The sequence below is a fragment of the Cibotium barometz genome, chromosome 44, assembly GCF_041138505.1.
Source record: "Cibotium barometz isolate CiBa-2024 chromosome 44, ASM4113850v1, whole genome shotgun sequence".
Lineage (NCBI taxonomy): Eukaryota > Viridiplantae > Streptophyta > Polypodiopsida > Cyatheales > Cibotiaceae > Cibotium > Cibotium barometz.
Window position 1 is genome coordinate 10,318,740 of NC_141089.1, and position 12,068 is coordinate 10,330,807.

General features: G+C 38.6%; 1 protein-coding gene across 1 annotated transcript; it reads left to right on the forward strand.

The window, feature by feature from the left end:
* Positions 1 to 466: 466 nt before the first annotated feature.
* Positions 467 to 2,832, forward strand: LOC147612944 (uncharacterized). Its single transcript, XM_086782011.1, has 8 exons — positions 467 to 655; positions 769 to 963; positions 1,273 to 1,474; positions 1,567 to 1,637; positions 1,746 to 1,847; positions 2,018 to 2,151; positions 2,250 to 2,376; positions 2,477 to 2,832. The coding sequence occupies exons 1-8, from the start codon at positions 526 to 528 to the stop codon at positions 2,569 to 2,571; spliced, it is 1,056 nt and encodes a 351-aa protein (XP_086638137.1). The 5' UTR covers positions 467 to 525; the 3' UTR covers positions 2,572 to 2,832.
* The last annotated feature ends 9,236 nt before the right edge of the window (positions 2,833 to 12,068 follow it).

Here is a 12,068-nt window from a genome sequence, read left to right on the forward strand (position 1 = left end):
CCCTTATGTTTTCGCTCTAAGGTTAAAACCTTAGGCCCTAAGTGTCAAAAAAAACCGAAACGCAGCCTAGACCCAACGAAAAAAAAACGAAGCAGAACGTAGGGAAAAAAAATCGTTCGGATCCGGATCACGATCAGGATCACGCTCTCTCTATCTCTTTCTCTCTGGCACTGGAGGCCACAGCCTCAAATGCCCATCGCACACAGTCTTACCTTTTATTAGCATTTTGAGGCGGTTAAGAAGAATCTGGAGATGTCTTCAAAATTCGATTTTTTCCCCCACATAATCTCATTTTTTTACGTTACAATGTAAGGTTTACATAGTAAGATTCTATTCTCTCAACTAATTAATTAATATAAAAACAATTTTGGTGCCATATTACTTTAAATGATCATAGATAGAGCAAAAACTTTTGCAAATAAATAGCCGCCCGAGGGGAGAAAAGACCGTGTGCTTGATCGGCCAAGCTACGTCGCCATTTCAAACGCGGAGAGAGAGAGAGAGAGAGAGAGAGAGAGAGAGAGAATGGAGGACTGCAGCTCGTCCATCTCCGCCTTCTGTATGCAGCTCCGCAGCTACTGCGCCCACCTCGATGCCTCCTGCGCCACTCTCCGCAGCGCCGTGGACCAGAGACCCTCCTCCCTGCCTTCCCCAAGTGCCCGCCCATCCCTTCTTCTCTGCTATTTTTAGGGTTATGGTTCAGGGTTCTCTTTGGACAACGAACTACGCATTCACAACTCATCTCTCTCTGCGTGTTTGTGTGTACAGATCTGGCCTCCCTGCTCACCACTCTCATCGACCGCGTGTCCTCCACAAGCCAGGCAGTGGCAACCCTAGAAGCCATGACCACAGACACCATATCCTTTCAGGAGCTCCTGGGACATTGCATGGAAATATACAAGCAGAACGAGACAAGCATCTCCGCTCTTGAAGACCGCCTCAAAGAATATGGATACACTCCAGGTAATAACCACTCACGCTTTGGGTGTTTTCGGGGGTTCAAAAGAAAGGAATTACTGACTCTGATAAACTCACAATGTTAATGTGTTAGGTTACATGCTCTGCAAGCAGGTAGGGTTACATTCTGTGCAAGCAGGTAGGATTACATGCTCTGCAATCAACCAGAGTTTACATGTGCAGGTTTCAGGTTACATGCCATGCAATCAGCTAGCGTTAACATCATAAGGGCCTAGCTAACTCTGTGCCAGATGAAAGTTTCAAGTAGTTAGGTGTAAAGAGTATTGGGTTACATGTTTTGCTATCGGCCTGCAGAGGAATTTGTTAATAGAGATTCAGATGATCCAAGCACAGATGCCGTCTTCGATTTGAGCTTTGGAGCAGCAGCGCTCAAACCTTCTGATCATTCAGGCGAAGGAATGATTGCAGCACTAACAGAGGCTCAGAAATCTTTGTCTTTGACCCCTGCCAATTTGTACACAGAAGCAGGAAAGGACCCTGGACAATATGGCTCTTTGTATCCTGTTGTTAATAATCGAATTTCTATCATCTAACCCATTGCATTGGCACAATATCTGGTTGGTTATTGTATCCCTTGACTAAACTTAGATATCCAGGAACACTTAGCTTGCAGGACTTGGGACTATCGGCTGCCGGCCTTGCTTGCTTAGCCCAAGAAGGTATCATGTGTAGTTTCAGCTGGATGCAAATAATAGTTCGGCACCAGACCTATTTTTTTTCATAGCCCTGAAGAGGGTCGATTTCATAAGGATTTCTTACATGAACAGAATCAAGCCCTGGAATTGAGTATAATAGTTGCTCCATGACATTCAGTCCGAAGGCAGCTTCGCAGGAGGCTCACTGGGATGTGCTTCCACTCAACGCAAGAGGTGAGGTAGCCTCAAACAGATTAGTCTCGTAAAAAACGTTTTTGCAAACATTTTTAAAGCAGGCTACGAAATCCAAGCAAGTTAGAGCTTTCCATATGATCGGTGCTGCCTTCATCACCAGATTTTTTGGTTTAGCACTCTGAATGCATATTCTTTTGTAATACCACCAGTCATGGCAGGCAGTGATGGTGATGAAGAGTTTGAGCCTGCAGCTTTTGATCACGATGTGCCTCTTTTCGAGCCAGTGGATGAGGATGAGTATTCCAGCAGCCCAACATGGTTGAAAATGCAGATTTCTCTTGAGGTGGACTTAACTTCCTCATAATCAAGGTTTAATAAGCGTGCAACTTTGGGATGATAACCCATGATTTTTAAGGGGTTGGCTTGTCCTTTTTCTAACAGGATTTGAATGATTTCGTGAAGAATATCTGTAGTATCTTGGCCAAGAAAGCAAATGGTAATCACACACAAAATGGAGGGTGTGGGGACTATACTCTTGATCAGGAGGATTTATCATCCCTTAGTGCAGGTTTGCAGTCTTTATCATCGCTCTGTTGTTTTGCAGTTCCAATTATTTATGTACTGCATGCCTTGATCCCTTGAAAACACATTCATTTTACATTCTATAGGCACCAAGATGAAGCCATGTCTGCTGTTTCTTGTACGGTTGGGACGTCTTCGAACGGGGCATGAGAATGGCGCAACTGTGTATCATGTTGTGTAGTGTTAGTTTGATGCCACTCATGATGGGGCTTGTCCGGTGTGTAGCATGATGAATATACATAGTGGGGAAGCAACTATGCGTGAGCCAAGGAGGCATGTGTTATGGACTGTGCCATGACCTTTTTACTGGTGTCTACATCAGTAGCCTTCACATGGATAGGAAATCTTTTAAGAGCTATTTATGTACTCAATTGTTGGATGGTTTTTCCCCCTTGGATGAAGGCAGTAAACCAAACTAAACAGAAGGCCGTCTGGGGATAGATTATTCTCTCATATTTATACATCATCCCATTTTATTTAGACCACATGGCTAATTAGGATATAGTCCATATAGTCCTCACACCGACCAAACAAACATGGTGATGCAATTGTGCAAGGGTGTGTGAGGGATCCATATATATATATATATATATATATATCCTTGCAAAGTTTGATCGTCATGTGAAATAAAAATGGTGATGAAACTTTGCAAGGGTATGAAAGAGATTCATATATACATCCTTGAAAAATTTCATCAACATCAGGCCATGTTTGCATGCATTGTCATCCACATGCATTGATTGTCGTGTGAAATAAAAACCGTGATGAAACTTTACAAGGGTGTGTAAGAGATCCATATATACATCCTTGTAAAATTCATCAACATCGGGCCATATTTGCATGCATTGTCACCTACAAAGGCGTTGGCTAATTGAGATAGAAATGCAGACATATAACCAACCAAACATGGTTCGATGGCCATAATGGAGTCTATAATGAAAAGAAGGATTAAGGAATTTAATGACTTAATAGAATATTTGTCACTAATCAAGGAGCTCATAGGCAATAACTAGATATCACATAAAATCACCACTTTGTCCATTAGCATAAGGGATTCAAATAACCAAGGTACAAGTAACTTTTCATCTTCCATATCTTCTAAGAAACCTTTCACATTCCATAATTGCCAAGAAACTCCACGAGTAACATCCATCTTGATATAACATCTTTTGACCTCTCTCTTTCACTAATAACCCCATGTCAACTCAAGATCAACATAACCTTTGACAACCATGCACACGTCCCCTTTAATCTTTAATTTCCATGACTACTATCATTACATAGTTTCCATACCATAGCCATAATTTGAGATGACCATTGGGAAACAACTTCCAACATCCTCCCTTGGTTTCTACATGGCCATCTTTTGGGCTCTATGTGGACTTTGAAGGGAAAACCATTAGGGGTTATAACAAAGAAACATATCATAACATGATCATGACATGGATATCCAAATGAGATTAAAAGATCCATTCATCATCATAGTGAGTGAGATTAACATGTTCTATGAGGGTTTGAATCATATTGGCTTTGGCTTCTTAAAAAATGTTGACTTTGGCTTTGTTTTTTTGGTAGCATCTCTCTTCAAGGTGTCTAAGTTTGCCACAATAGTAAGTGCATTCCAACTTTGATTTATCGTTTAACCAGTAAGCCTTGAGCTTGTGCCCAAGTCTACCACAATAAGTATATTTTGTGCAATTTTCAATGCTCTTTGTTAAGGATTTGGTGTAGAAGGCTTTAAGATCTCCAAAACTTGAGTTTCCTTTGATTCTTTTTTCTTCTTCAACCAAGGTAATTTCTATGCCTTTAAGTGTGGGATCCTTCATGTACTTGAAAGTAGGCAAAATCATTTTCAAATATTGGTGACATAGAATTAAGTAACATGGAAATTGTATTACTCTATTTTACCTCTTCCTTAATGGTAGCATCTCTCTTCAAGGTGTCTAAGTTTGCCCACAATAGTAACATGTTCTTGAATCATATTGGCTTTGACTTCTTAAAAAATGTTGGCTTTGGCTTTGTTTTTTTGGTAGCATCTCTCTTCAAGGTGTCTAAGTTTGCCACAATAGTAAGTGCATTCCAACTTTGATATATCGTTTAACCAGTAATTCTTGAGCATGTGTCCAATTCTACCACAATAATTATATTTTGTGCAATTTTCAATGCTCTTTGTTAAGGATTTGGTGTAGAAGGCTTTAAGATCTCCAAAACTTGAGTTTCCTTTGATTCTTTTTTCTTCTTCAACTAAGGCAATTGATATGCAAATGGAGAAGGATAAGCATGCTGTAAATTAGCAGCTACAAAAGGTTTACGTAGCACAAGAGAGGAGAGGGGAGGCCTTGATACGAGGTTGAGATACATCTATCAATGCCAAGTTATGGTGGATCAAAAGAAATGGATTCCATAATGAAAAAATGATTAAGAAATTGAAAGACTCAGTAAAATACATGTTCTAATAAAGGAGTTCAAAGGCAATAACTAGATATCACATAAAATCACCACTTTGTTCAGCAGTAGCATAAGGGCTTTAAATATCCAAGGTACACGAGAATTTTCATCTTCCATAACTCCTAAGAAACCTTTCACATTCCATAACTACTGCCAAGTAACTCTATGAGTAACATTCATCTTGATATGACATCTTTTGATCTCTTTCACTAACAACCCCATGTTAGCTCAAGATTAGCATAACCTTTGACAACCATACACATGCACCCTTTAATCTTAAATATATATGACCATTGCCATTACCCAATGTTCATACCATAACCATAAATAGAGATGGCCAGTGGGAGCTAATTTCTAGCAAAATTCAATGTAACAACTTACATGAGCTTTTAGCTTTTACAACCTAAGCCGATGTTGGGATAAACAAGCTATATCATGAAAGATTTGGGTAGCACTTGAGTTTTGTAGTCTTAAAAGAGATGCAAAGGACTTGTGGCATATTTAGTGAATTTTTTTGAGAGGTCATATATTGCATGTGAACCTCATGCATTTCCACAAGAAACAAGAATCATATAAAGTCTTCTCTAGAGCTTGTTGTCCATGTAGATATATAGTTTTCTCTAGAGCTTGTTGTCCATGTAGATATTTGTGGTAAATTGCTAACCTCTATATTGGGTGATTCTTACTACTTTTTGTTACTAATACATAACTTCAGTAGGAAGATATGGGTGTATTTTCTTTAGATAAGGTTGAAGCTTTTGGAAAATTCAAAATATGACATAAATTGGTTGAGAATGAGAGAGGACAGAAGGCTTTTCTAGACTCATCAAGGACCAAGGAGAATTTCAAGCAGGAAGTGTTTCTTTCTATATTATAGTATGGAGTCAAAGGGTTACAATCTATATGACCTTGAGGAAAGGAATATCATGATTAGCCACAATGTGGTGTTTGTGGAACAACCCCATTAGGTGGAGGAGGAAATTCCATTCGCACTTTCCTTCAACAAAGAAGTAGCACATCATACACAATTACCAGTAAGATTACTAGCTCCACAAGAGGTGGATTCATATGATGAAGAGAAGAAAAACCTAAATCACCATATAAGGGGCCATATCCTAAATGAGTAAGGCATCTCTTAGATAGAAAAACTCCACTGGCAACAATCACAGAAGAGCTATCACAAAAGGGGCCATATCCTAAATGAGTGAGGCATCGCTTGGGGATGAAAAATCTCCACTGGAAATCACATGAGAGCTAGCAAAAACAAGCAACTGTTTATAAATCCATAGATTGAGGAGCAAAAGAGGGCTTCCACTCACACATTGTCAATACGGCCTTGATGGCTAAGATAATGAAAAAACAAGATTCGGCCAACTTGGAGGAAGCATCAAGAGATCCAAACTAGAGGAAGCATTAGCAAATATGAATTGGAGGGAGGAAATGTAGTTAGAGCATGGTGACTCAATTATGAGAAACCACACTTGGCATCTTTTAGATCGTCCTACAAGATGGAAGTCTATTGGCACCACCAAGTGGGTTTGAAAGGCCAAGTGTAAGTGATGGCACTACATTGGATAAGTAAAAGGATAAGTACAAGATAACTTATTGGACAAAGGATTTTTCACACATTGAAGGGTTCAAATTTTAGAATAAATTTGCCCCCATATCTAGATTGACCACTATTATAGCACTAGCCTTGGCCACTCATATGGTAAGTGGCTGATAATGAAAATAGATGTGAAAGAATTTCTAAATGGGCATCTCAAGTACTAGCCTTGGCAACTCATATGGTAAATGGTTGGTAATGAAAATGGATGTCTCAAGTAGGAGGTTAATGTGGCAGAGGCATCCACATTTGAGATACCTAGTTTAAACAAAGTGTGCAGTCTAGAAGGTGTTGTACGGGTTGAAACGAGTACCTGGTACCTAGTTTAAATAAAGTGTGCATAGTTTAGAAGGCATTTCATGGATTGAAACAGGATCCTCGGCTATAAGAATACATAATAGTGGAAGCAAGATCAACACAATACAAAGCATTGAATTGTAGAAAGAAGTGGAGAGTAAACAATATTGTAAACTTGATTTGCAAATTGATAGTTGCCTACCTATTAGAAATTAGGGTTACAAAAGCTAAGGTGGATGGAAGTGAAGACACAACAACATGATTAATAAGATAATTAACACTAATGATGATGTGATTAACATGTGAGAGAGAGAGAGAGAGAGAGAGAGAGAGAGAGAGAGAGAGAGAGTTGCACACAAGTGAGCATATGCAAATGACCAAAAGACTTAGTCACTTTTTTATTAGAAAAATGGCCTTTATATAGGCACCAAAAGGTTACATCAAAAGACTACCATGTGGGATAAATAATTTGACCAAATCTTGGGACCCTAGCTCACCCACACAACATGGATGGTTATTTGCCTTTCTCAAACACTCCCCTCAAATGTTTTATCCAAAAACAACCATTGGTTTGACACCAGTATCATATTGTTTCAAAACTTGTGTTGTCTAAAGCAAAGCTGATCTTTACCTTATATCTAATGTTCCAAACAGTATCATACTGGTACAAAACACTGGTATTGTATGGCCGCCCCAAGTTCTCCTTCCGATCTTTACCCGGTATCATATGAGTGTTGAACTGGTATAATATTAGTTAGAAAATTTGCTAAATACAGAGTACATTAGAGGAGACTATGCTCTTAAGCCAGTATGGTAATAGTGTTTAACCGGCAGAGCAGGTAGCTGGTCTTTTCCCCCTATCAGTTTAGTGAACTAGTTGTATACAACTATCATTCCACAACCGGTATATCATATTGGTTTGGGAGCGGTATGATACTGATGAAAATCATGTTAAACTTGTTTTTGCTATAGCCTAAGTGTATATAACTTGTTTTCGATTAGGTATCTTACTAGTTTAACACCAATCTCTTACTGGTTTTACACCGGTTTTCTTGGTTTTTCTTATTGCCGCGTCAAGTTAAAAATCGTTTAGAACCATGCCATGCCTTGTGAGAGAGGATGGTTTCTTTTTATTTGCTATATTTTCTAGTCCTAAACTTCCCCAAGTAGTCAAAGAGCTATAGGTTGACTGACTGAAAATCTGACAGTCAGACATAATACACAGACACATGATAAAAGAAGGAAACACCGCACATACAAGGATGATAGAATCATAGAAGAGTAGAGAATTCGGCATTTGTTTGTATACCAGTTGGAAACATCTAATCTAGTATCTGAATCTATACTGAAGGAATATGTAATGTATAAAAGCACACCAAATCAGCACAGGTGTTGGAGCACGGGTTGTTGCTGTTACCTAAGATTGATCGAGAAGGTGTGTTGGATGCTTAACATAAGATTTTCTACCAAGGAATTTGTGACATACATCCTTTTTGTTGGGTGAAACACAAGTATGGCTTAACCAAAAATTGAAAACAAGCTCTTTCACCTCATCACTGATCACGTCTACTGCACGGGCTTGCCGATGGCATGAAGATAATGGCAAAATACCATCAGCAGAGGTTTGCAAACTCTCTCTAGTTGCATAGAAATAACGTCTATGTATGTTCAACTGCCTTGCCTGCAACTATCTCACTAGGAAAAAGACATATAAATAGTGTGGGGAGAGAGAAATTATATGCGAGGGAGACATGCAAGGGTTCTTGCTTGAATAGCAAGTAATATGCTTTTTACATGTGCATGAGAGCCAAGTGGCTTCCGCTCTCGCATGCAGGTCAGCGACCTCTCTCTCTGCCCAATTCTCCCATGTTTGAGACTTACCATGTCCTAGCCAAAAAACGAGCTCCATAGGAATTTTTCAAATTTTATTTCTGCCATCAGGAAAGAAGCTTTATCGCCATCGGGTAGGTATTATGAGCGCTACATTTTTTAAAGTAAAAAATCATGTCACATGTACCTTGGCTTTCAGTGAAACCCATTCCTCAACAAAATTTTACTTAATATGTCCCACGGGTCCTTTTTGAAGGGTTAGTGGGATTACAAAGGCATTGAAGCATTCAAATTCCACAACAAAGAGTGTATAGACCTGAATAATAGAAATGTACACTTAAAAAGATAAGATATGAAGGTAAGTTAAAAAAGAAAAAGGGCCTTAAATCCAACATAAGAGGCTTTTGTAGAGTTTTAAATTTTGGGTTAAGTTCAATATGTGCCCAAGATGTTTTTTTTTGTTGGTCGATTAATTAATACAGAATATTCAAGTTGGATTTGGTTGCATGTAGTAGTTGTTCCATCCACGCGCATGAGTTACATGTGTCAGGGCTTGTTCTATCCGCGATTGCTAATTCGACGCATGAGCTACGCGTGTCAGCACTTTCTCCCATCCGCGTTTGTTAATTCGCTATCTGCCCGGATCTTCTGGGCTCATCATCATGTTTGATGCCATGGTCATGTGCGTGGAGTTTCTGCCGTGCTGTGTTTTGTTTGGTTGTGCTCCAGTTCTGGCACTTTGTATGGCAACTGTCTGTCATGTAACAGATGGACCCGCAGTTTGCATTATATGGAGATTGCTCTGTGCTTTGCATGGAAGCTGTTTGTTGGCATGCCTGAGCGGAGCCGTAGAAGAATCAAGACCTCGTCGCCTTTTGGGCTTGGCGAACCTCCTCCTATGGATCTCGGCCGCCGTTGGACTCCACAAGGAGAATGTGGCTCCTCAAATTCTAACCCCTCCTGAAGGTCCTGGCGGCTTGCAAAATTTAAAAGCCATGAAACGCAAAGCTCGGTCCTCCAGTATAATCTATCCCTTAACCTCGTATATGTATGTTCCTTTGTGTACGTTCTTATGGTGGCTGTTCCTTTGTTTCGCTAGTCTCGTATACCTTTGTGTACATTATATGTGGGCATCATGTTTTTTTTTAATGTTTCTCTACGTGTTCCTGTGTTTCGTTAATCTCGAAGCAAGGTAGTTCTCAAACTTCCTGTGCCGCCACGACAAAGAGGAAGAAGAGTGCCGGGTCGCATCCTGTGCATGTAACAGACGTAGCCGCAGCATGTCCTCAGTTTCCCAGCCGGAACGATGATCTGAAGATGCTGGAGGTGTCAATCACTATCGAGATTGAAAATGATGATGTAAACATCTCTCTCTGGGATTCTCTTGTCGAGTTTGTGCATCATGAATGCACTCAGGCTGTGTTCTCCCTTGAGAGAGGTGGAACTTTGCACCATCTTCATTTCCAGATGGTTGCACGCATACTTTCGACATCTATAATATCAGTAGGTAAAACTGTGAGGCGGTACTTGATGTGGAATGTAAATAAACCGCCGAGGGTATTGTTATGTGCCAAATTTGGATAACCTTAATATCAAAGGTTATCCAAATTTAGTTAAAAATGAGTACCATTAATTAATTAATTGATTGATTTTTCTTTTTCCACTCATTGTAGGGCCCTGTTTGGAAGGTTATGAAATAAATGCGTCGTTATTATTAATGAATTTAATTAATCGCTCATTGTGTACCCCTATTTTTGAAGGTTATGAAATAAATGTTACTACCCATTTAAGACAAGGGCATGGATAATAATAATGATTTCTCATGCTTCTCGTGAATATGCGCAGGGTTGACAAAAAAGGGGGGGAAAAATCATTATTGATATATTATAAGGCGAGGTTGACAATAAAAGTATTTATTTATTAATGTGTTTTTTTGTACCCTCGTAACCATGTCTATGGCTTTGCTTTGTGACCGGCTACGCCTTATACACTAATTACTTTATTGCCATTAAGGTTAGTGATAATTTTTGAATAATATAACACCATGAGAGTTGCTTTGGCTTTACATGTATTTCTATAGACTTTGCCTATTTAAAGGGCTCTCCCCTTTCTTTTTGTGTCTATTCCCCCCTTTTTTTGGGGGTCTATTTAAAAGGGCTCTCTCTTTTCTTTTTATAAGAAAGCATTTTTTTGGGAACATAATTATATTTATATGCTAAGCAAAGAAGTATATAGAAGTCCACTTTTTTATTATTATAAAAAGGGTTAAGTTGGATAGGGTGACTACCAGGTGTTTATAAGAAAGTATTTAAAGGGCTCTCTCCTCTTTTTTAAATAAGAAAGGAGAATCTAACCGGAGAGATTTATCCTATAAAGATCTTCCTTTCTCTTCTCTATGCAATGCCACACAAGCATTTACAAAGATTAAGGTGTGGTTTGAGAAAATTAATGGTTTATTTAGCAAAACAAAAGGTAACAAATTATGAAGTTCACTTCGCAATAAATAAAGCATGAGGCAACAAGAAAAAGGTACCTTAGAGCATCTTCCCACCAGGTAGAAGAGGGGAATCCCATGCAAGGGACAAACCTATCCAAGCAAGCACAAATCTAACAATAGAACACAAACAAGAGAGAACAGAGAAGAGGGAGAGCTCACAAGTATTTTATTGCAAGGGGAATGATGTGTATTGCTTAATGTCAAAATGTCCTTAAATGGTTAGTGTTTACTCTTGGCTACCCATAACTTAAAAGTAGTCTACAACCACTATGTCTAGCCTTATTTATAAATGGCTAGTGTTTACACTTAATAATAGACCATGGCCACTATGTCAAGCAAGTACATGCAATCTATGACTTCCCCATTTGGCATTCCAGAGGGTAAAGCCATTTCATATATTCTAGCACCATCGCTTATGTGCTACTTATGGGTAAGACAAGATGGCAAAGTGCCTTACAGTAGACCTTTAACGTACAAAGTTTACACAATGCTAACATTGTAGTAAGAAACATTAAATTAAGTAATTAGAAGTGTTTTTTAAACTTTTAATTAGAAAATATTAAAGAATTTATTTTGAAGAAATATTCTTAGCAATTTTGGCAAAGATTTACTTCTAAAACCTATTGTATCAACTTAAAAGGCGGCTTCATATTCATTATGTGTTCGGATAGCTCCATTGTGGCTATTACAAAAGTAATTAATAGTGGGCATGGCATATCGCTAGAATTTTTGCTTTGATAAAGAGATTATATATATATATATATATATATATATATATATATATATATATGCATATTCAATATAAAAAATAGAAAATTAGCCTTGAAGAAGACGAGAGAGCTATGGGGGAAGGGATTAAAAGGGGAAAGGGGGGGTGAGGGGAGAGGTCGTAAATTTTTTATAGGTCCTACTGTAAAAAAAAACCCAGTAATCAGTTAAACTATGAAAAAATATAATTTACTACACCATTAATAATAAGAATATAATAAAATCAAAATCG